Source organism: Artibeus jamaicensis, unplaced genomic scaffold (assembly GCF_021234435.1).
Source record: "Artibeus jamaicensis isolate MK-2021 breed Jamaican fruit bat unplaced genomic scaffold, CSHL_Jam_final contig_2827, whole genome shotgun sequence".
NCBI lineage: Eukaryota > Metazoa > Chordata > Mammalia > Chiroptera > Phyllostomidae > Artibeus > Artibeus jamaicensis.
Window position 1 is genome coordinate 61,253 of NW_026521629.1, and position 24,938 is coordinate 86,190.

General features: G+C 41.0%; 1 protein-coding gene across 1 annotated transcript; it reads left to right on the plus strand.

Moving 5' to 3' along the window:
* The first annotated feature begins 3,497 nt into the window (after nucleotides 1-3,497).
* On the plus strand, nucleotides 3,498-14,326 carry LOC119055693 (DLA class II histocompatibility antigen, DR-1 beta chain-like). The gene is made up of 6 exons (XM_053662791.1): nucleotides 3,498-3,677; nucleotides 10,045-10,314; nucleotides 12,084-12,365; nucleotides 13,081-13,191; nucleotides 13,654-13,677; nucleotides 13,959-14,326. Exons 1-6 carry the CDS (start codon nucleotides 3,578-3,580, stop codon nucleotides 13,970-13,972), a joined length of 801 nt encoding a protein of 266 aa, XP_053518766.1. The 5' UTR covers nucleotides 3,498-3,577; the 3' UTR covers nucleotides 13,973-14,326.
* Nucleotides 14,327-24,938: the final 10,612 nt, after the last annotated feature.

Here is a 24,938-nt window from a genome sequence, read left to right on the forward strand (position 1 = left end):
GTCTGTCTCACTATTTGCTCCTTCTCTTCGTTTATCTGCGTATGACTGTGTGACCACGGTCAGCCAGCCACCCTGTGCCCTCACTGGGTCTGCCATTGCCCCACACCTGGGATCTGCCAACCACCACTTGTGTTCCTGGGTCAGTCCAACTGACAGATATTTCCTGCCTGACCCCACTCTACCGCTGACTCTACCCCTCTTACTGGTCTAGCTGAATGGTTTGTTGTTGTCGGACTTCTGTATGTTCAATTTTCTCTGTTTTGGCTGCTTATTTGTTCCTAAAACTTTGTTGTCTTTAAACTTGGTTGTGCGAGGAGGCACAATGTTTCCACCTATGCTTCCATCTTGGCCAGAAATCCTCACTATTTTCCCTTGTGATGAGAACCTTTAAGATCTACTCTCTTTGGAATTCCAGCCAAGATGGAGGCACAGGTAGAAATGCTTTGCTTCCTTGCACAACCAAAAGAAGGAAAACAACCAATTTAAATATAAGAAACAACCAGAAGTGCCAGGAAATCAAACTGTATGAAACTCTGACAACCAAGGAGTTAAAGAAACATTCACCCAGACTGGTAAGAGGGACAGAGATGGGAGACAAGCAGCTGAGAAAAGAGGATGTGTGGTAAGGAGCTGGACAATGGGGGCAAGGCAGGGGTGGCTGAACAGGAAACTAAATACTCAAACCTATCCGTAAAATACTGTGGGGGTCATGAAGGCAGGAGAAACTCCTGGTCTCACAGGAGAGTTCGTTGGAAAGTGGGCCAAAGCAGAGCAAGCGAGTGGCATTGTTCCCTCTCTGACCCCTCACCCACAGACAGTGCCACAATGCAACAAGGAGGATTGCCCTGCCCTGGCAAATTTCTAAAGCTTCACCCCTTTACAACATAACAGGTGCTCTGAGACAAAGAAATATGGTCCAACTGAAAAAACAGATAAAAAAATCTAGAAAAAGATCTAAGTGACCAGGAGATAGAGAGCCCATCTGATGCAGAGTTCAAAACACTAGTAATCAGGATGCTCACAGAACTGATGGAGCTTGGTTGAAAAATAAAGGAAGAAATGAAGACTACCCAAAGTGAAATAAAGCAAAATATATAGGGAGCCAACAGTCAAGGGAAGGAAACCAGAACTCAAATCAAAGATTCACAACAAAAGGGAGAAATAAACATCCCACCAGAACAGAGTAAAGTTACAAGGATTCAAAAAAATGAAGAGAGGCATATGAACTGATGGGACAACTTTAAATACTCTAACATCTGAATCATAGGGGTGCCAAAGGGGAAGAACAAGAGCAAGAAATTGAAAACTTCTTTGAATAAGTAATGAAGGAAAACTTCCCTAATCTGGTAAAGGAAATGGACTTCCAGGAAGTCCAGGAAACCCAGAGAGTCCCAAAGAAGTTGGACCCAAAGAGAAATACACCAAGGTACATCATCGTTAAATTACCCAAGATTAAATATAAAGAGAGAATCTTAAAAGCAGCAAGAGGAAAAGAGACAGTTACCTACAAAAGAGTTCCCATTAGACTATCAGCTGATGTCTCAAAAAAAAAAAAACCCTCCAGGCAAGAAGGGCTGGAAACAAGTATTTGAAGTTATGAAAGGCAAGGATCTACATCCAAGATTGCTCTATCCAGCAAAGCTATCATTTAGAATGGAAAGGCAGATAAAGTGCTTCTAAGGTAAGGTAAAATTAAAGGAGTTCATGATCACCAAGCCCTTATTATATGAAATGTTAAAGGAACTTGTCTAAGAAATAGAAGATCAAAAACTAGGAACAGTAAAATAACAATAAACTCATAACTATCAACAACTGAACTAAATAACAAAAACAAACTAAGCAAACAACTAGAATAGGAACAGAACCAGAGAAACTGAGATCACATAGAGGGTTTTCAATGGAGAGAGAAAGGAAGAATGGGGGGGAGAAGGTACAGAGAATAAGAAGCATTACTGGTAGGCCTAAAATAGACAGGGAGAAGTTAACAATGGTATAGGAAACAGAGAATTCAAAGAACTTATATGTACAGTCCATGGGCATGAACTAAGTGAGGAAAATGTTGGATGTTTGGTGGGTGCAGGGCAAAGGGGAATAAAGAGGAGGAAAAAAATTGGGAAGACTGTATAGCATAATTAATAAAATTTAGTTAAAAATAAAAAAAGAAAAAGATCTCTTGGATGGTCATTGCATTTTCACATTTATTTTATAGCTGGAGGTTTGTACCTTTTGACCATCTTCATCCATTTCACGCACTAAACTGTAGTCATTTTACTGCAGCAAAGTAAATTCTGTCACTACAAATATGAAGGCAAGTGATGAAAAACTGCATGTCAGTACTGTCGTGGAGTGAGAATTAATGCTGCACTTTAAATAGAGAATGGTGCTTTAAAGTCTACTCAGAATCTGAGATTTACATTTACATTAAAATTATGTGTAATAATTATATAAAGAAGAATTATACATTTAAAATTATATAATTATATCAAAGAATATACTTTCTAGCTTTTCCACAGTATTCCATTTCCTGAATACTGTATAACAATTTTATGAACAAAGTCTTTTTAACTTTTCTTAGAATAAAGCAAGAGGTTGAATAAGCAAGAAACATGTCCTTAAGAAAATCATAATGGAAACCAAGAGTAAGGCATTGTACTTTTTTTTTCACATAAAATATTAATTGTTCCAAAGCAGAATTGTGTCATAGTCTGACTTTGAGTCCTTTATCAATCTCTCCATTCCCTGGGTACTTTGGTTTGGACAGTTGGCCTTATCACATTGTTAGGTTAAAAGTTATCCAAAGGTGCTATTCAAAGGTACTTTCCCCTCTACTCCATATAGATCACCTCCTCTAAGCCCTCTCTCTATGTATATCCTAAAGTTGCTGCTAAGCTCAACGACAGCATCGGGATATAAATTTGAAATACCTTTTCACTCCGGTTAATTATTGAATAACTTTCAGTTTCCTTCAGTCAGAGATATTCTTCCTTATAAAAAGGTACAGATTATATTCTCCAATCATTAGCTGTAAGTCTGTCATATCATCAGTTACTAGGAGAAGCTGCTCCCTGAAGTGTCCACAAAATCACAGCATTTTTCAGAATTAAAACACCCGAAAGATCACAGTGACTTTAATCATGAGATTTCCCCAAATCTGCCACACTAAGCTATGATGGAATAAGGGCAAAATTGAGGGTCTCCTAATTTGTAATCATCTTCTCCATCCCCTAAACTCCTAAACACACTCATTCACACATTTGTCAGAATGGCTCTGTCTGCAAGTCTGAGAAATGAATATACTCCTAAAAGGATCCAACTAGCAGCATTTACCAACACAGAAGTGGCTCATAATAGATTTTAACTTTCAGAAGGAGACCTTCATACTGAATCTCTGACCAGTATTTGATGACACCATTCATCTCTCATGCTGATTGGTTCTCAACACTGAAATTACCCAATCCAGGAACAAAGAAATGAGTTCCTTGGCTGCTATTATTTGAGATGTGGGTGGAGAAAAGTCATAGTGCTCAGTGAGTGAGACTTGCCTGCTCTCTGCATCCCGTCCTCTCCATTCTCCAGCATGGTGCATCTGTGCTTCCCTGGATGCTCCTGGTGGTCAGCTCTAGTGGTGATACTGTTGGGACTGAGCCCTCTCCTGGCTTGGGCCAGGGACACACCACGTAAGTGCATATCTTGGGTGTGGGGGGTGAGAAATTCTGGGGTGAGAGAAGGAAGGGATTCACTTTGTCACTGTGTCTAGGCTATGTCCTTAGAAAATTGCGACAGTCTCTTCAGTGACACCTATCTTTATCATGTAGATCTCAAGTTCTTTCCACAACAGAAAGAGCCTGGGTGTGTGCCCTCTACCAGAGCTGTGTAAGGGGCTCTGTGTACACAGGTTGTTTCTTCTTAACTCTCCTCCAGTAAAGCTTCTCCAGGCTGGTGTCCCAGTCCCTTGGGGTCTTGATAGGATTTAAAAATAATGGTATCAAACTAATTCCCATCCAGTGACTCCGTGGTTTTTTTTTTAAGTATTCTTATTGATAATGCTATTATAGTTTTCCCAATTTTCCCCCCTCTCTATCCCCTCCACCCTGCCCCACCAACCTTCCAGCATTTCCCTCACCTTAGTTCATGTCTATGGGTTGTTCTTTGAGTCCTCTGTTTCCCATGCCACTTTTTATCTCTCCCCACCTACCTTATGCCTAATAACCATGTTTCTTCTTCCCTGTACCTTTCTGCCCCATTCTTCCCTTCTCCCTCCCCACTGAAATCCCTCCATGTGATGTCCATTTCTCTGATTCTGTTCCTGTTCTGGTTGTTTGCTTAGTTTTTGTTTTCATTGTTTTTCTTTTCTTTTAGGTTCATTTGTTGATAGTTGTCATTATACTGTTCATAGTTTTAATCTTCTTTTTCTTATATAAGACTGTTTAACATTTCACATAATAAGGACTTGGTGATAATGAACTCCTTTAACTTGACCTTATCTGAGAAGCACTTTATCTGCCTTTCCATTCTAAATGATAGCTTTGCTGGATAGAGCAATCTTGGATGTAGGTTCTTGCCTTTCATGACTTCAAATACTTGTTTCCAGCCCCTTCTTGCCTGGTGGGTTTCTTTTGAGACATCAGCTGAGAGTTTAATGGGAAATCCTTTGTAGGTAACTGTCTCTCTTTCTCTTGCTGCTTTTAAGATTCTCTCTTTATATTTAATCTTGGGTAATTTAACCATGATGTACCTTGGTGTATTTCTCTTTGGGTCCAACTTCTTTGGGACTCTCTGGGCTTCCTGGAAGTCTATTTTCTTGACCAGATTAGGGAAGTTTTTTTTCATTACTTGTTCAAATAAGTTTTCAATTTCTTGGTCTTCCTCTTTGCTTTCTGGGACCTCTATAATTCAGATATTGGAATGTTTCAGGTTGTCCCAGAAGTTTGTAAGAGTATCTTCACTTTTTATAATTCTTGTTTCTTTATTTTGTTCTGGATGAATGTTTATTTTTTTCCTTTTGTTTCAAATCATTGCTTTGAGTCCTGGTTTCCTTCCTGTCACTGTTGGTTTTCTGAACATTCTGCTTTATTTCACTTTGTGTAGTCTTCATTTATTCTTTCATTTTTCAACCAAGCTCAATCAGATCTGTGAGCATTTTGATTACCAGTGTTTTGAATTCCACATCAGATAGGTTGGCTATCTCCTTCTCAATTAGCTCTCTTTCTGAGGCTTTACTCTGTTCTTTTATTTGGACCATGTTTGTTTGTCTTTGTGTACCTGGTAAGTCATAAGAAAGCAGGGCCTTAGGTATTTACTTAGGCAGGGAAAACCACTTTGCTGCACTGTGGCACGGCCTGTGTGGAAAAAGCCATGGAGGGAACAGTGCAGCTCCCCTGCTCCTCTCAAACTTACTTTTCAATGGACTCTTGTGTGAGACTGGGAGCTTCTCCTACCACTGTAATTGCTGTACCCCACACCCACTTCTGAGTCCCTTTAAGTCAGCCTCTCCCAAGCAGCCCACAGAGCTCCACAGCCAGCCCCATTCCCAAGGTCTGCCAAGTTGCCACAGTTTTTCTAAGTTGGCTTGCGTAGTCCACTGCCTTACTGGTCTAGTTGTTCTAGTTGATTTTTTCTTTAATTCTTTTGTTGTTGGAGTTCCATGCAGTTTGATTTTCTGGCATTTTTGGCTGTTTATTGATTTCAGATTGGTTGCTATCCTCCTTTTGGTTATTCCTCCTTTTGGAGGAAGTAGAGGGTCTCTACCTGTGCCTCCATCTTGGCCAGAATTCCATATTCACTACCATTTGTTATATCGAGTTATCTGAAGAAGAGAAAAAGTTTCTCTGAAATTCTATGGAGAGTCAAAACAAATTAGAAGGGTCTCTCTTAGAAAATTCCTTGTTATATCCTCAACAGAATCTGTGATATGGGTGCCTCTGTCTAATATGTGAGAGGCCTCCTCCACCCTCTCCTTTCCTTTCTCCCTGAACCCCAATCTTTATAAGGCCTGTGTCCCTGTAATGGAGATTTTCTGACAGAAGTTGGGGTTAGTGCTCTCTATTCCCCCTGTGGAAAGCCCTCTGGAGCTGAAGCAGAGATTCTTGGTGTTTGTATGTTGAATACAAGAAGTCAGTTGAATACAGGAGCCTGCAGTTCAGGGCTGGAGGTACATATGCTGGTGTCATTGACACATGTGCTGTGTTAAAGTCCAGGAAAGTGGAGGAGGCCACGCAGTGAGTGAGGGAGTTTGTGTGGCAGACAAGAAGGTGGGAAGGGCTGACCCCAGAGGACCAATGGCCAGTGAGTCAGCCAATGGGACTGAAAAAGGGTGCCAGTGGTGTTGAGGAAAACTAAGAAAGTGGGATGCATGGAGGTGAAGGGAAGCCTATTTTCCCAGAGGAGGGAGTGGCCAGGTGTGGTGAGAACTACTAGCAGTCAGGAAGGGAGAACATACAGAGAAGTGGGCACTGGGTTTGGTGGATGTGACGTGTGCAGTTGGTGAATTGTACAATATAGAAACTGAATTGGACCATTTGAAGAGAGAATGGGAGCTGAAGATGTGAAGGGTGGATTACAGGTGACTCTTTTAAGCAGCTGACTTCAGGGAGAGACGGTGCTCAGGGACCAGGGAGTCAGCTGTACCTAAAGCACAAGAATAAACGAGCCTAAAGAAGCTGGGAGGATGTGAGAATCAGAGATGTTCATTCAGCAGTAAGGAGCCACTGAAGTGGTCTTAAACGCAGAGGTGACTGGTCAAGCAAAAAAACCATTGATTATACAGCCAATATTTATTCATGACCTCGAATAGACCAGTTATCACCCTAGATAATGAGGATGGAGGCATCAACAAAACAAATCTGGTCTCTATCAGCATGAGCATCAGAACATTCTGCAGTTACTATGTACCAGACCTATAAAAATTTGAGTACATAATTTTCATAACTATCCTATCTGCAGTGATCAAAGATGTAATAATCTATTAAATTTAAAATTCAAAGACATTAAGTAAATTCCCTTGAGTCACAAGGTGGCTGTAGAACCCGGAGTACACAGTCTAACTCTTGGTGTCCAGAAAGGCCCTCTCTTCTACGTCAGCGCACTCACACGAGGGTCGTGTATGTCCCGTTACTACACACAAACTGAACTTCTGTCCTCATGTGTTTAAAATTACACTTAGTGATAAAATTAATTAAAGACAACTGCCAAATTATGAAGAAATCATTTGCTTTAGGAAGTTAAAAAAAAGATTTTGTGAGCTTGCATTCATACGGGTTATAAGAATTAAAATAACAATGTATTTATTGAGCAACAATGTACTTATTATGTGATCAGCACTATTTAATTTCACACTTAACATATCATGTGAGGAGTATACTATCACTAAATCTATTTTAGAGATTAAAAAAACGGCCCATGGATGTTAAAATCTGACCCAAGTCAAAGAGCTAACATTCAAATTTAGATTTTCTGATTCTAGAGTTTGAGCTTCTAACCACCACTAGTGAACAGTGGCTTGGCTGAGTCTGAGTTACTGATGAAATTTCTGACGTTCACATGTGCCAGCGTGTGTCTGAGGGTTGGAGGCGGGCAGATGCAAGGGCTGCTGGTTCCGATGTAGAGGAGAAATTCACATTCCTTTTACATTTATAATGTTAAAAGTTCCATATGGGCTCACACTATGTGCAGACTATTGTGGGTATGTGAGGAAGAACACAAAAAAGTATTAAATACACTCCTTTTTCTGAGATTTTTATTAGCAAGTCGGGCTAGGGTTAGCAAGTAAAATACCAGATGCCAAATGAAATCTGAATTTCAGAGAACCACAAATTATTTATCTGAAATCCAAATCCAAATCTGAATATAGGATTTTCAGATCCTATAATCCGAAATCCAATTATAGGGTGCCCAATTAACTGGGCACCCTATAATTTGTTATATTTGGAAACCTTAAGTCGGGTAGTGAACATGGACCAACAATGCTAACCACACAGGCTACAGTGAACAGCAACTTCACACATTTTTATCTTTCAACTTTTTCATGTCTCAAGAAGGCACATGAAAGCACTAGAATTTCTCTAGAAGGCACTAGAGAAATTGTGAATAGACCTGGTCTGACCAGAGTGCCCTCCTCTCCGCTCTCATTCCTAAGTGAAGGTCTCTACTAGGAACCTGCTCATTTTTGTAAACTGTCTCTACGAGAATATCATCCTAGTTTCTCCCTTTCTGAGGGGAAATGACTGTAAAAAGAAGAGTTCCATGTTTGGCCAAGGCTAGTAATTTGATGCCTCTGATATTATTGGGAGCAGGAGACAGAAAATGAATTAGTGGGGACATTGAAGAGGAATCAAATGGCTGCAGCTGTAGTTTTCTACTGTAGGTAAGTGGTGGACCAGCGGCAGAGAAATTAAGAAAGAAGACAATGTGAAGGATAAATTATATGACTTGGTGATTAGGCATCAAGGCAAAGAAACAGGTAAAGTTTGGTCCTGAACAAATTTGTTTTGCTAAAAAAAAGTACTCTGTACTGGGGCCAGACTGCTAAAAAATACAGATTTCATGTAGGACCAAGATTTTCAACAGATATAATATTGATAGAACTTTCTGTGTAATACTCAGCTGCTCCATAATTAACAGTGGCTTTTTCACCACAGGCTTTTCAGATGGTTCACACCAGTGGAGCTCACCCTGTGAAGGTTCACCGCCCCTCCCTCCCTTCCCACCCCTGGAACATCTGGCAACATCTGGAGCCATGTTTCGTTGTCACCCAGGGGTTTCTTCTGATGATGAGTGGGTAGAGAGGCCAGGGATGCTGTGTACAGCCTACTGTGTACAGAACAGCCCACCCACCTCCAACCACAAAGAATTATCTGGTCCAAAATGTCAATAGTGTTGAGGTTGAGAACACCACTGCTTTACACTGGGTGTTTCTAAAAATTCTAGACTCAGTTTATACACACACTCACCTTCCAACTCAGTTCTTCATAGTTTATTTTAGCTCATTACAGAGAGAGAAAGTTGTATAAATTCACTGCTTTCTTGTTGAATCCATTCAATCAATTGAAGTCAAAATTTTTCATTTTTACTTTTTACCTCATGCAATGTTTTTAAAAATTTCACGAGTTCTTGATCATCGCATCTCTAACTTTAAACATTGATAAGAGTTGTGAATATTTTAAGTCACCAATATTTTCAGTAAAGTGTCTCAGATTTCTGCAGTAATTCTACTTTCCACACTATTGATGAGATCAGAAGCTTCATTTATTCCTCTCACTTTTAACCACCGGTTTATTCTTCTGGTTTTCTGAGCTTTCTAGGTTGGGACATGCAGAAGAGATGCGGCCCTACTGGGTCTGTGCTTATTTCTCCCTGAAACTCCAGTGGTTTCCATCACATTCGGTGGAAGGTGCCACCCTCACTGACCCGCAGGCCCTGGGACCGCCGCCCCGGACCGTCCAGTCCCAGGTCCCCGCCTCCCTGTCGTGTCCGGGCCGCAGGGACCGCTCTCCCCGGGTCGCTGGCGGAGGTTCGCGGGTTCGGTCCGGCTCCCGCACGTGCTGTTCTTTCCCTGGAAAGTGCCTCCCCTTCCCCAAACCTCCGCGCTCACACCGACTCAACCTCCTTGTCCCATCTTCGGTGTCGCTCGGAGGCCACTTCCCGTCACCCCAGTGTCCCGTGGTTTTTCTCGGTTCCGGAACTGGACGCTTCTCGCTCCTGCGTGAATTCTCGGCGGTTGGGGCCCGACCGTGAAGCTCCGGAGCGGCGGGCTGAGGCCCGTTTCCTTCCGGATCCTCCGGGGAACAGCGGCCCGGCGCCGGGTCCCACGGAGCGAGGAGCGCGCGTTTGCGGGACGCTCGGCGCTGCGGGGAGAGAGGAGGCGGGGACACCGAGCGGGTCCCGCGGCTGAGGCCCGGGGGTCGCCCCCCTCCGGCCCCAGACGAGGGGCGGCCCCGCAGCGGCAGTCGGGGCGCGGGGGCCTCGTGTCCCCACCGGCCGGGCGCCCGCAAGGGGCGGCGTCGCCGTCCGTCTCTGACCCGAGTGACCGGGTTCCTGTCCCCGCAGGAGTTTTCCTGGAGCAGTATAAGTCCGAGTGTCATTTCAACAACGGGACGCAGCGGGTGCGGTACCTGCGCAGAGACATCTACAACGGGGAGGAGATCGTGCGCTTCGACAGCGACGTGGGGCAGTTCCGCGCGCTGACCGAGCTGGGGCGGCCGGACGCCGAGTACTGGAACGGGCAGAAGGACTACGTGGAGCAGAAGCGGGCCGCGGTGGACAGGTTCTGCAGACACAACTACGGGGTGTTTGATGGATTCCTGGTGCATCGGCAAAGTGAGCGCGGCGGGGGCGGGGGGGGGGGGGGTGTACGTCTGCGTGTGTGTAGGTGGCGGGTGGGACAGATACAGTGCTGCAGTCCGGTTGGACTGCAGGTTCGGGGAGCAGAGGTCAAGGGTGAAAGGTCGGGGTGGGGGAGGGGCGTCGGTCCCTGCCCCGAACCCCTGGGTCAGGTCTGTGTTTGCTGCCCAAGCGTTTCGCTGGGAAGGCGGATCGGGCTGAGTTTGGGGGCGGGGGCCTCTGAGGCTTCTTTTAGGTCTTTCTTGCTTGTGTTTTTTTTTTATTAGTGTACATACCTTTATATAGTTGAAATGATTATAAAATCAGATTTTTAAGTTACAATTTTGTTACCTAACATACGGATGTTACTATTTTTATAATGCTAATAGTATCATGTTTAAGTAGTTACATATTATCTTTATATAGTTGTGACAGTTTACCTCATTCTAAATTTTTTAAATATTACCAAATACTCAGTTGAAATTTTATACTTTTTATTTTTAATTTGCACTTTGATTTCTAAGGTCCTTGAACATTTTTCACACATTTATTGGTTAGTTGTTATTCCTGCTCTAATAATTGCCCCTTGCCTATCATCTCTGGGGACCTGGCATTTTTCTCAGTGATTTTATGGGTTCTCCATGCAGTAAGGTCAATACTTTGCTAATATTTGATTCAGCACTTTCTCCAGTTCCTGGTTTGTGCTTTGTCTCTGCTTTATTACTTTCCATGTTAAAAATTTAAACACCTTTAATGTAATGAAATGGACTGCAAAGTTGTTAGGGATGATTTACTATCAATCTTAAATCTACCAGTTTGTGTGGTTGTAAAATGTTTCTCCCCAGGTTTCTCCTCCTCCTCCTCCCCCCCTTCCTCCCACCTCCCCCTTCTCCATTGTATTTATTGAGCTTGGTCTCAGGCAGGAAGCACAGGTATTAATGAGTCCCAGACCCTGCACTGAGCTCAAATGTCAGCTTAAGAAGAGGGACAATGATAAAATTATAGGAATTCCAATAATAGATATACTTCTTTTGAAAAGGAGAGGAATTTCCCAACTGAGTGTAGTTATAAGTATTTCTAGATCAGTGACTGTCCTTGCTCCTTCCCCTCTTCTCCAGGACTCATGCTTTCCTGGGACTGAGCTCACAGAGTTAGAGTCACCTGTGTCTTTCCCACTCCCCAGGTAGAACCAGTTCTGTGCTGTTCTCTGGTGTGAGTGTCGCAGTCCCAGGATTTCCTCCCCTGTATCCCCATCTCCCCCACTGTTCCCCAATTTATCCTCACTGCTTTGAATTACCTTCTCTCTCCAAGTGAATAAGAATGATAAATAGCTAACGTATATTGATAGCTAAGTTCCGGCCACTAAGTCCACTGATCCCCATATATCCATAAGAGGTAAGTTACTGTTATTATCCCACTTTACAGGTGAGAAAGCTCAGAATGGAGGAATGTAAAAATTCTTCCAGGGTCAACCAGTATGAGGCAGAGCCTGGATTTGAACTCAGGACAGCCTTGCTCCAGAAATCACACTTTTAATTAATGCACTATATGCCTTGCAAATATTGGTAAACAATTCAACAATGAATAACTTTCAAGATATGAAAAAATCCCACAAATGTCCTCAGCCTCCCTCAGATCTGGTAGGGATCCTGCAGGGCCACAGCTCTGAGGGAGGCCTGCCTGCGACTAGAGACTGGAGGCCGAAAGGCAGCCAGCCCAGGAGCCACATCTGCGTCCCTCATGGCCCCCCACCCTTTCTCTCCTAGCTGAGCCTACAGTGACCGTGTACCCTGCAAAGACGCAGCGCCTGCAGCACCACAACCTCCTGGTCTGCTCCGTGAGTGGTTTCTACCCTGGCCACATTGAAGTCCGGTGGCTGCGGAATGGCCAGGAAGAGGAGGCCGGGGTCGTCTCCACGGGCCTGATCCGGAATGGAGACTGGACCTTCCAGATCCTGGTGATGCTGGAAACCGTTCCCCAGAGTGGGGAGGTCTACACCTGCCAAGTGCAGCACCCAAGCCGGTCGGACCCTATCACTGTGGAGTGGAGTGAGAAGTGTTCCGTCCCCACTCGGGCCTCACCCACCACGGGGGGCTTCGCTCATCCCTGAGTGTCAGGGTTCTCCCCTTCCCACACCACATTCTTATTTGCTCATGTTCTCTCCTTCCTCACAGGTCATGTGAGTGTAGGGGGTGGGATGGCCCTGTGACGGTTTCTATAAATACTTAGAGTCCTTGGGGAGGCCATTGTTCCTGGAAGTCAGAAGTGCAGTTGTCCCTTTTATGAACTTTCTCACGATGTCACAGGTCATGTTCCTCCTTGGCCCTGGGCACCAGACCCCTGCCTCAGGCTGGGCTGGTACTTCTGCACTATCGCTCCGAGTTCTCCAATGAGATCTGAGCAAAGCCACTTCCTCTACAGCCAGCATAGGGACCTTCCTGACATGAGGAGTGTCCAGTCTCTGCTCTGCCATCCATTAGCTCTGTCACCCTGGACAAGGATTTCACCTTACTGAGCCCCAGGCTCCTTATCCATGAAATACTGAAACAGTAGCCTTATGTTGGGGCCATAATGTTTCAGTGATTTCAGTGCCTGAACCTTGTGTCTCCTCAGTGTGATTTTAAGTCTCTTTCCAGAAGTGGCCAGTTTTTCTGGTTCTTCTAGGGAAGACTTCTTCCCACCCTCAAAGCTCTCAGTCCTAGAGTCTCAATGAAAGAAGTTGGGTTTGGGATAAAAATCACTAAAACCAGCTTCTTCTCATAGAGGCACAGTCTGAAGCTGCACAGAGCAAGATGCTGAGTGGAGTCGGGGGCTTCGTTCTGGGTCTTCTCTTCCTTGGGGCGGGGCTGTTCGTCCACTTCAGGAATCAGAAAGGTAAGGAACCTGTGGGCAGCTGAAGGTCCCCACAGACTGTATGGGGGAGGAAATACGGCTTTGCTCAAGTTAGTTCTCTGTATATCAGTGGCCTTGTATAAAAAGCCTTTCTTTCTCTGGTTAATATCAAATTTCCTGGGAACCCAGAAATAAATAGTACATGGTTAGTTATGGTTGAAACAAGGAATTATGGCCTGTGGAGGTAAGAAAAGGGTTAAAAGCCTGAGCATTTGGATCAAGATCCTGGAATAAATGCAGGAATAGACACTGTGGTTAATAAAATTACACTGGGTTTGTGTGACTGAAGCTTTGTGGGTCACTGCTCTCAGTTTCTGCTCACCTCCCTACTCTAGTCGGTTGTGATGTTAGAGAAATTTCAGGTGGTCTGGCCTGGTGGCATTGTGTTTGGGGACAGATTTACCTTCATGTCTTTTAAGCCTATATCTTCCTTCTCTTTCCCAGGACACTCTGGACTTCAGCCAACAGGTAATGCTCTTTAACTGTATTTTAGAGACATGTTCAGTTTCCCTAGAACAGAATGTAGAGGTGACAGAAATAATGGGAAAGCCTTTGGATCTGACTTCTGGTCAGGCAGTTTACACTAAACTTCTCACCACTTAATAAAAGGCCTGCTCCAAAGCAGCTTTGGCTCAGGTCGACCTGGGAACTTTCCTTCTTCTTACTTCAGAGGTGCAACAGGAGGCCGTAGAGGGAGGGGAGAGGTTGCTTGTTGGCGGCCTGGGAATGGTACTCTCCTCTGTCTGCAGGACTCCTGAGCTGAAGTGAAGACGGTGACCCAGGTGACACTGGAGGAAGAAAGAACCTTCTGTCCCCACTTCTTTGCAGCATGGAAAGCTTTCCTGCTTGAGTCTTACTCCACAAAGAGGGCGCTCCCTCAGGATCTGCTTTGGTCCTGGTTCAGTGACCCTGCAGATCATGTCCTCCTTGCTGGCTTTCTCAGCCCCCGCCCTTGACCTGGAAGTCCCAGTGTCAACCAACTGCAGTGCCTCACTTACCTTACTTCCTTCCCTGGTCCCTCTGTATTCAGCCCTTACTGTCTCCTGTGCACCTGAATTCACCCTCTGCCCACATTTCTTTATAAAATTTTCCCCAATTAAACATGGAGTGAAAATCATCTGCTTCATGTGGCTTCGAGGCAAAAAGTAGAAAGAAAAGAAAAAGAAAGGATTTCATCATAATCCAATAATAATTTTCATTTACAGTCCTGAACTTTGGTCACATGGGGATCTGGAAGATTTCGTTGCTCCCATCCATGCTTTTTAAAGCATTTTCTGCATTCTGTGATTAGGCATGTTTTCCTGATCCAGGAGAAAGCCTACAATACATGGTGGTCCCCTACATCTTTGTCTCTCAAAGACAAACACATAAGTCCCTTTGCAGCATGGGGCACAGAAAAGGGACAATAAGTATAAGAAATGCATGTCAGTTATAAGGATGTAATGGCTTTAAATTTTTTCTAATCATATTCTTTGGTCTCTTTTTCTCTGATTTTTTAAAAGAATCTAAACGTGGCTATTTGTTAAAAAATATTTAAAGTTATTGGATTGAAAGAGAGAGACAGAGACAAATTTGTTGTTCTACTTATTTATGTATTCCTTGGTTGCTTCTTATATGTGCCCTGACCAGGAATGCAAACTGGCAACCGTGGCATATCGGGGCGACACTCCAGCCAACTGAGCTACATGGCCAGGACAAATGTGGGTACTCCTTTAAAAAATATTTTACTTATTCATTTATTTACTTTAGAGAGAAAGGGAGGGAAAAAGAGGGAGAGAAACATTGATCAACTGCCTGGCATGTACCCTGGCTGGGAATCAAGCTGGTGACCTTCAGTTTGCCAGCCGATGCCCAACCCTTGGAACCACACCTGGGCAAACCTGGGTACTTACTGAAGTCCCTGTTTATTAGACTAATGGTGAGCTTCAGTACTTCAGTTTTTTTTCTGTCTCTCAGATAAAAATCAGTGCTGTGCTGACTCTTTCCCTTGCTGTGTACCCTTGCCCATAATTAGGTCTTAGAGGCTTCAGGACAAAGCTCAATCTAGTGGAAAAGATGCACTTCTGAGGCCCCCCCAGGTTGTGTGACCAACTCAGTGTCTGTCACAGGAAACTCCTGTGTGGATCTTAGCATAAATCAGACAATGCTGGAAAGCAAGGGGGGATGTATGAAGCCACTGATATATACCCAAACAATGAAATACTCTGCACTGGAAGGAAAAATGAGAATAGTCTGCAAAGGAATAATTTCCAGAATATGTTTGGAGCAAGGAACAAGAGTGTTTGCATAGTACACAGCATATGCTTTTAATAAAATAGAGGAGAATGGGAATCTATAGCTATAGCTGTTTTCTCTCCCTATATTTGTAAACGGAAACAATGGAGAATTTAAAAAAAATGGTTTTCTGTGGACCAAAATGAGGATTGAGGGATAAAAGATAGACTTTTAAAATGTATCTTATTTAATAATTTTATCTTGAGGAACATTAAAATACTGTATATAACAGAAAGTTTAAATCCCAAGTTTAGAAAGACAGTCCATGAAAACTGAAAACAAACTAACAATTGAAATAATCTTGACAAAAATATATAATGAAAAACAAGCTAGAAAAGTAAATCAAAACAGTTTGATCCTTGCATAAAACATTGTGAAACTAATTGTAAATCAGTATTTGGTTCTACACTCCACAGACGATAATAATACGAGGGAGCTGGAGAGGTTTCGGAGAAGGACAGCTAATGTGGTGAGAGGAGGGTGGGTTCTGCTCTTGTGTTTCGTCTGAGCAGTTAAAGTGTGAATCCAAAATCTAAAGAGCAGATGATTGATTCAGCAGTTTATTTCAAAGGAACAGTGATTTGAACACAATTTCTCTACTGTCAGAGATGACTTTTATTTTCAAGTGAATTTAAAGATTATTTTATGCATATTTTGATTGTATTGTGTATTAGTTGTGTGAAAGGTTATCATCCTGCTGGGATTTCACATGTGATGGTAACAAGCTGATGGTAACATCTGCAATATGCCTGCAGTTGAGATAAATTCTGTTTAAACCCAGTCTGCAACTTTACTCTCACTTTGTTCTCAGAGATGAAGTGAGTTGTGTCATTTTATCTGAGACTTATGGTGTGAAATTATAGGTAGAATTAAAGTATATGGTTTGAATATTTTAATGAAAATGCTTTCTGCTGCTAGTAGAAAATCCAACCTAATTTGCTCTATTTTTCTTTAACATATTAGCTTATAGAGAAGGTAGGACCTAGGTGGGGCATCTCCAGAGCTGCTGACCAATTCGTCAGGTCAGTAGCATCACCAGTCAGCCAAGGACTCTGTACCTCATACCCGTATTACGCATGCCAGTGCTCCTAACATGGTACAAGGATGCCTGCAGCAGCTTTAGGCTTCGTATTCTTTCAAAACAACTTCTAAAAGTAGAAAAGGAGAACTGTTTTTTTATGAGTCTTCCCAGTGGGCCCACTTTCCACACATGAGGAGGATCCTGTGATTACAGCTGTTGACTCAGACAAACCACAACTCTCCCTTTGTGGGCTGGGCCTGCCCTCTCCTGATGCACATGGGGGAGGAAGGAGCAAATTTATATTTTTTTAGAAAGAAAGAAACTACAGTCAATTAATATTTGACAAAGGGGGGAAATAACATAAAATGGAGTAAAGATAGCCTCTTCAACAAATGGTGTTGGGAGAACTGGACAGCTACGTGCAAAAAAATGAAACTTGAGCACCAGCTTACACCATACACCAAAATAAATTCAAGGTGGATAAAAGACTTAAATATAAGCCCTGACACCATTAAAGTCCTAGAGGAGAACATTGGCAAGAAAATCTCAGATATTCCACGCAGCAACATTTTTAACGATATGTCCCCTAGAGCAAGGAATATAAAGGAAAGAATAAACAAATGGGATCTCATCAAAATAAAAAGCTTCTGCAGGGCTAAAGAAAACAATATTAAATTAAAAAGACAACCAACTGTATGGGAAAACATATATGCCAATGATACCTCAGACAAAGGTTTAATCTCCAAAATATGCAAAGAACTTACACGACTCCACTCTAAGAAGACATCTAACCCAATTAAAAATGGGCAAAGGGCTCGAACAGACACTTCTCCAAGGAGGACATACAGAATATCCAGAGACACATGAAGAGATGCTCAATATAATTAGCTATCAGAGAGATGCAAATTAAAACCACAATGAGATACCACTTTATACCGGTCAGGATGGCCATCATAAACAAAGCAACCAACAACAAATGTTGGAGAGGTTGTGGGGAAAAGGGGTCCTTAGTTCACTGTTGGTGGGATTACAGACTGGTACAACCATTATGGAAAACAGTATGGAATCGACCTGCCTTTTGACCCAGCAATTCCACTGCTAGGATTATAACCTAAGAATGCTAAAACATCAATATCAAAGAACCTATGCACCACAATGTTCATAGCAGCACAATTTACAATAGCCAAGAGTTGGAAGCAACCTAGGTGCCCATCAGTAAATGAATGGATCAAAAAATTGTGGTACATTTACACAATGGACTTCTATGCAGCAGAGAGAAAGAAGGAGCTACTACCCTTTGCAACAACATGGATGGAACTGGAAACCATTATGCTGAGTGAAATAGGCCAGGTGTTGAAAGACAAATACCATATGATCTCACCTCTAACAGGAAGCTAAACAACAAAACAAAAAAGCAAGCAGAATAAAAACAAAGACACTGAAATAGAGAACAAGTGGGCAGTGACCAGAGGGGAGAGAGAGAGGAAAGGGAATTTAAGGGGGAAAAAGGGGAGGGATTTGGAGGAACAAGTATGAAGGACACAGGGATGAGGACTGGGGGGGAGGAAATGGGAGGGAGGTGGGGAGCACGGGGTGGGGGGGGCTGGGATGGGAGAAATAGACAAAAAACTGTACTTGAAAAATAACTAAATAAAATTTAAAGAATTAAAAAATAAAAAAAAGAAATGGCAGATGGAGTAGGGAAGAATGATTTTAGGGTACAGAAGCTGTAGCTTCTGCACTGTCACTTTGTTTATATTTTTTTAAGTGTTTTCTCATAAAGGATCATACGTTCCTGATGGAGAGCAGCAACTCAAGGTTATGAGGTTTGTATTTTTTAACTCTGAGTATTAAATGTCAGCCATACACCTAATTACAAAAAACAAACAAGTAAGCAAGAGGATTAGCTTGTTTTTAGAACTTTTTAGGGTGATTTTTAATTTTTATGAAAATATATGTTTTCAGTGGAAATTTTTGAAAAAAGACACATGAAATTACTAGCTTTTTAAGATACTAAAACCTAATATACCTTTATTTTAATAAGCACTTTTTTGCATTGATTAATTTTTGGTTAAATACACCAAAACAGAGTAAAACAGAGGCCTAAATTAGGTCCCTGAACAGTTGAGACTTAGTTTAAGATAATTTGAAGTTATTGGCAAGATGAATTCCAAATTCATTTCTTTTAACAAAATGAAACCCTGATGAATAAAAATCAAAACATAAAAAGAAGTAAAAGTTAATAGAATAATAGTTGTTATTTCCATTATTATCATCATTGTTGTTATAATTATGTTTGAGGATAAGAAGCCTGATGCATTACTGATGGAGATGTATAATGTTGTAACTATTTTAGAAAACACTTGAGAAATTTCTTAAAAAGTTAAACATATATTTCCCATATGAGTCAGCAATTCTCCTCTTTGGAATGAACTCAAGAGAAACGAGCATATGTCATCACAGATACATATGTGCAAACGTTCACAGCAGCATTAGTCATAATAGCCCTGAATTGGAAATGATCCAAATTTCCATTAGTTAGTGAATGGATGAACAAAATGTACCCATATAATGAAATACTATGTAACAATACAAAGACAGGAACAACTGAAACACATGTAAAGAAAATGATGATACATGCTATAAAATGGATGAACTTTGGAAACATTATACTAAATGAAAGAAGCCAGACACAAAAGACTACATGTCATATGATTCCATTTACATGAAATATCTGCAAAAAGCAAATTTGTAGACTCAGAGAGCAGATCAGTGCAAGGTTTGGAAATAGGGTGGGGGCTAACTGTAAATAAGGAATTTTGAGGTAGTAAATATGTTCTAAACCTGAATTGTGATGATTGTGTACATCTGTAAATTTACTAAAATCATTGAATTATTTTTAGTCCTCACCCAAGGATATGTTTATTGATTTTAGAAAGAGAGAGAGAGGGAGAAACATTGACTGGTTTGTTTCTCTCACCTGGACCAAGGACCAAGCCCAAAACCTATTTATGTGCCCTGACCAGGGATCAAACCTACAACCTTTTGATGAATGGGACACTGTTCCAACTAACTGAGCCAACCTTCTAGGGCCTAAAATCATTGAATTTTACTCATATAGTGAGTTTTGTGTTATGTAAGTTATACCTTAATTAACCTGTTAAAAACAAACTTTTTAAAAAAGAAGTCTTTGTAAGTAATTCGAAATCCTAGAGACATACCTGAAAAATATTCTTGAAGAGAAAATTTTAAAACAGTGAAAAAAAACTAAAAGAAACTGTAAAACTCAAGGAAAAAAATGCAACACGCAAGATAGACAGTGGGTCTTTTCACTATATAAAATTCCCAACAAGTCAGTAAGTAAATTAACAAAAACCTAACAAAATGCATATACACTATTTACAGAAAAGAATATAGCAATGGCCAATGAACAAAATATTTATTGAAACTCACATGAAATAATATGAAAATGCTAATTCAAATAACAATAGGATTAAATATTTTTCTTCCAAATTGGCAAATATAGTAATTTGTTACTTTAAATCAAGGGTGGCAAACACAAGGCCTGTGAGCCAAATCTGGCCCAGGACCTTGTTTCTACCCAGGGGCAGCACTGACCTTTTGATTAGCTGTTAAGGTGTAGTTACCTTTATACAGTCCTAAAATTATATTTGGCCCTTTGAAGGCAACTGTGAGGCCGATGTGGCCCCTGGTGAAAATGAGTTTGACACCCTGGTTTAAGTCATGGATTGGTCAGAGTCTACGGGGATGGATTCCCTCAGATACTGACTGCTGTGAGGCTCCTGAGTGGGTGGCAGCTTGGCAGTGACTATTGCAATTAAAAATGCAAATACTACTTGACTCACAATAATGAACATCCATTTAAAAATATCTATTAAAGAAATTAATACTACATGAGCCCAAGAAGACATAAAATTGATTTTTTGGCACCAGGGCTTAGAATAATAAAAACTTTTAAAAATTCTAAAATAAAAACTAGTAAGTGTGTCTTGACTTGTACATGGACAGACAGTTAAAATATGTGAAAGGACAGCATGCTGCAAGATGGTGCTTGGGCATCGCACCCGGTAATATGAGCGTAGATCGGCACACCCCTCCCGATAGTTTGGATAGTCTAATACCTCCATACCAGGGTTTACATTCTATAAATTCTCACATACATGCCCACGATAACACATAAACATGTAATAGAAAAGGAAAAAAACAGTCTGAATTTTTAGATAGAGAACAGATAAATCATGGTATAGTCATGCATAAGAAAAATATGCAGGGCTTTAAATAAACTTACTGGCACTATCAATATGGTTAGGAAAAAATAAATCATAGTGCCCATTAGAGCCACCACTGCCACCATAAGAACCAAAAAAGAATATATAAATTAACAAGTAAACTAGAAAAATATTCTTTTTAAAGACTTAAAAATGGTACAGATGCAAAGAAATCTAACAATGTCGAATTCTGGAGTTGGACATCTTCCACTTAGGTGAGCAGGGACAAGGGTCGACTCTCATCTCCTGGGTAACCTGAACATCACCATGATAGACACTGGGCCTGGCACAGAAAGGGAGATGATGAGTTAGGAGAAACCAGTTACTTTTAAATAATCCTCTGGGCGTGAGATGGATTAGAGTCTATGAGCTGTGAGGTATAATGTTATATGCGCTGCTTTCCCTGACAGCTGATTCTCCTCCTAGGACTGTTTCTGAGTCCATGGTAGTGGGGTGGGGACTTAGGAGGTATATAGAAGGCAGAACATTTTTTAAATAGTTTTATGCAAATAAGCATCAGTAAGGAAATCAAAGACACAAACAATAATTTCAATCATCTTAATGATTAACATTTAAAATTGACAATGTGCATTGACCACATCCAATAACTACAGGATAAATATTTCTTTAAATTTTACAAATAATATACATTAAATAAATCATATATTATGGCTGTAAAACAAGTCTCAAGAAATTTCATAGGAACCTGGAAATCTTATTTATTTTTAACACAAAATGTATTATTTTAACACAATTGTATTAAATTACAAATCAATAAAATTGAGACAACATCTAACTTTTTGGCATTGAAATAATATACATCTAAATAATCTATGGTGTATCAAAGAGCAGACAGATGAGGAACTAAATATTTCAAAATAAAGGAATATTACAATAGATTTTCAAAATTTGTGATATGAAACCAAACCAGTTGCTAGAGAGAAACTTATAGATTTAGATGCTTATAATATTAATGGAAAATATATAAAAATTAGAGATCTAAACTTTAACTTAAGAATCTACAAAAAGTGAATTTAACAAAAAAAAGGAAGGAAGTACTAAGGGGAATAGAAGAAATAAATGCAATTAAAAACAGATCTCCAAAATATGTAAAGAATTCACATGATTCTACTTTAGGAAGACAAACAATCCAATTGAAAATGGGCAAAGGAACTAAACAGTCACTTCTCCAAGGAGGACATACAGAGGGCCCAGAGACATATGAAAGGATGCTCATCATCACTAGCCAGCAGAGAGATGCAAATTAAAACCACAATGAGATACCACTTCACACCAGTCAGAATGTCCATCATAAACAAATCAACAAACAAATGTTGGAGAGGTCATGGAGAACAGGGAACCCTAGTGCACTGTTGGTGGGAATGCAGACTGGTACAACCACTGTAGAAAACAGTATGGAATTTCTTCAGAAAACTAAAAATGAAACTGCCTTTTGACCCAGCAATTTCACTGCTGGGATTATACCCTAAGAATCATGACACACCAATTTAAAAGAACCTATGCACCCCAATGTTCATAGCACAATTTAAAATAGCCAAGAGCTGGAAGCAGCCTAAGTGCCCATCAGTAAATAAATGGATCAAAAAACTGTGGTACATTTACACAATGGACTATTAGACAACAGAAGGAAAGAAGGAGCTCCTACCCTTCACCACAGCATGGATGGATCTGGAGAGCATTACACTAAATGAAATAAGCCAGATGGTGAAAGACAAATACCATATGATCTCACCTGTAAGTAGAATTAATTTTTCTTGATGGTTTGAGTAGACAGTAAATGTTCTCAAGTGAACATTCAAATGACTTATTAGCATTCATTGAAAAGACCATCTTTCTCTTACTGCACTGCAGTGTTACCAGCAACCAGAACATTGTATTTGGAAGGGATCTGTTTTCAGAATTTCTATTTTGTTCTGTTGTATAGTTTGTCTACTCTTGAGCCTACTCTATGCTATGGTAATTAGTGTACCAGAAGGTGTTAATTAACATAATTAGTACCAATAATGTTAATTATATTATTTTGCTACCTTTTACTTAATATCTTACAGTTTTGTTCTTATTCTTCAAATTTCCTTGGTTAAATTAAGGCTTTTGTATTACACATGAATATGAATTTTAAATTTAGCTTCATAGTCCTCACACACCAGTAACCAAAAACAAGCCAGAAGAAATAATACAAGATAAACAAGAAAACAAGCAAAAAAATCTTGCTTGTTAATTCATGTTATTCATTAGATTTCACACATGAGTGAAATCATATGATATTTGCTTTTCTCTGACTGGCTTATTTCACTTAGCATAATGCTTTTCAGGTCCATCCATGCTGTCATAAAGAGTAAGATTCCTTTCTTTTTATGTCTGAGTAGTATTCCATTGTGTAAGTATACCACTAATGAACAAAATGAACTAACAAGCAAAATGAGAGATATACTCATAGATAGAAAGCAGGCTGACAGCAGTCGAGGGGGAGTTGAGGGGTGGGCCAGGGGACAGAGAGATTGAACAAAAAAGAAAAAAGAGGGAAAATGAAACATAAACACAGACAACAGTGTGGTGACTGGGGAAGGGGGTTGGGGGAAATGGAGGAGGGTATAGGAAGATTACGTGGTGATGGACAGAGACTTGACTTAGGGTGGTGAGCAGACAATACAGTGTACCAACAATGTATTACAGAATTGTACACCTGAAACCTGTATAATCTTGTTAACTGGTGTCACCCTAACAAATTCAATAAAAAGGGAAAAATTATTGCCATGATTATCAATGGTATTTCTACTGATTATAGATCAATTTGGAGAGAACTTCAAAATACTGTTGTAATCTCCAAATTGTGTATGTATGTATGTGTGTATTTATGTATGTATGTATTTATTTTAGACAGAGGGGAAGGAAGGGAGAAAGAGAGGGAGAGAAACCTAATGTGTGGTTGCCTCTTGCATGCCCCCTACTGGGAGACCTGGCCTGCAACCCAGGCGTGTGCCCTGACTGGGAATTGAACTGGTGACCCTTTGGTTTGCAGGCCTGTGCTCAATCCACTGAGCCACACCATCCAGGGCCAAATTGCATATCCTTGTTATTTTTTGTAAGTGCATTAATTTCTCCCAGTGATGTCATCTACTTTTCAGTATAGAAATCTTGTTTTTCCATAGTTAGATTTATTTCTAGATGTTTGATATTTTTGATGCTATTATGAATGGCAACATTTCTTGATTTTGGTTTTTATTTGTTTCTGGTAGAGCAGTATAAAGGGAAAGCTCATTGAGTCAGCCTTCTGAACAGAGAATAACCCAGTTCTCCCCTTCTGTCTTTCTTCCCTGTGTGTCTTTGTTACTACTCACAGAGCACACTTCACTTTGGACACTTCTAATCATCAATGTCTGGAGGTTTTTTCTCTCAACATGTATTTCTCTGTGACACCAGCTTGGTGCCTTACAATTTAATTCAATTTTAATGGTATCAACCTGGAGAGAGTGTCATATCCCATGGGTTAAAGATTCAGTCCCACAGGACTGATCCCTCCCTAACACACACACTTCAGCTGCAAGCCCAACCAGTTACAGGTCAAAGGTTTCTATGATTTCCTCTTAATTGATTTGCTAGAGTGGCTCACAGAACTCAGGGAAACAGTTGCTTATGTTTATTGGTTTGTTAAAGGGTATGATAAGAGATACAGATGAAGTGATATAAGAGGTGAGGACTGGGCAGGTACTGAGTGCTGGAGTTTCTGTGCGTGGAGTTGGGCTTGTCACTCTCCTAGTACAGATGTGTTCACCAACCTGGAAGCTCTCTGAATACCCTACTATTGGGATTTTACGGAGGCTTTCTCACAGAGACATGATCAATTATTAAGTCCATTTCCAGCCCTTCTTCCCTCTCTGGAGTATGGCGGTGAGAATGAAAATTCCAAATTTTCACCGTGGCTTGGTCTTTCTGGTGACCCACACCCACTGGGTAGCCAGCCATCCAGGACCCCCGAGAGTCACCTCATTAGAACAAAAGATGGTCCTAGTGCTCTTATCATTTAGGAATCTACAAGGCTTGAAGAGACCCACGACAGAACAGGGACAGGGTCAGATAAATATTAGCAATTGCACCAAAAAAATACATAGGAATAAATGTAACCA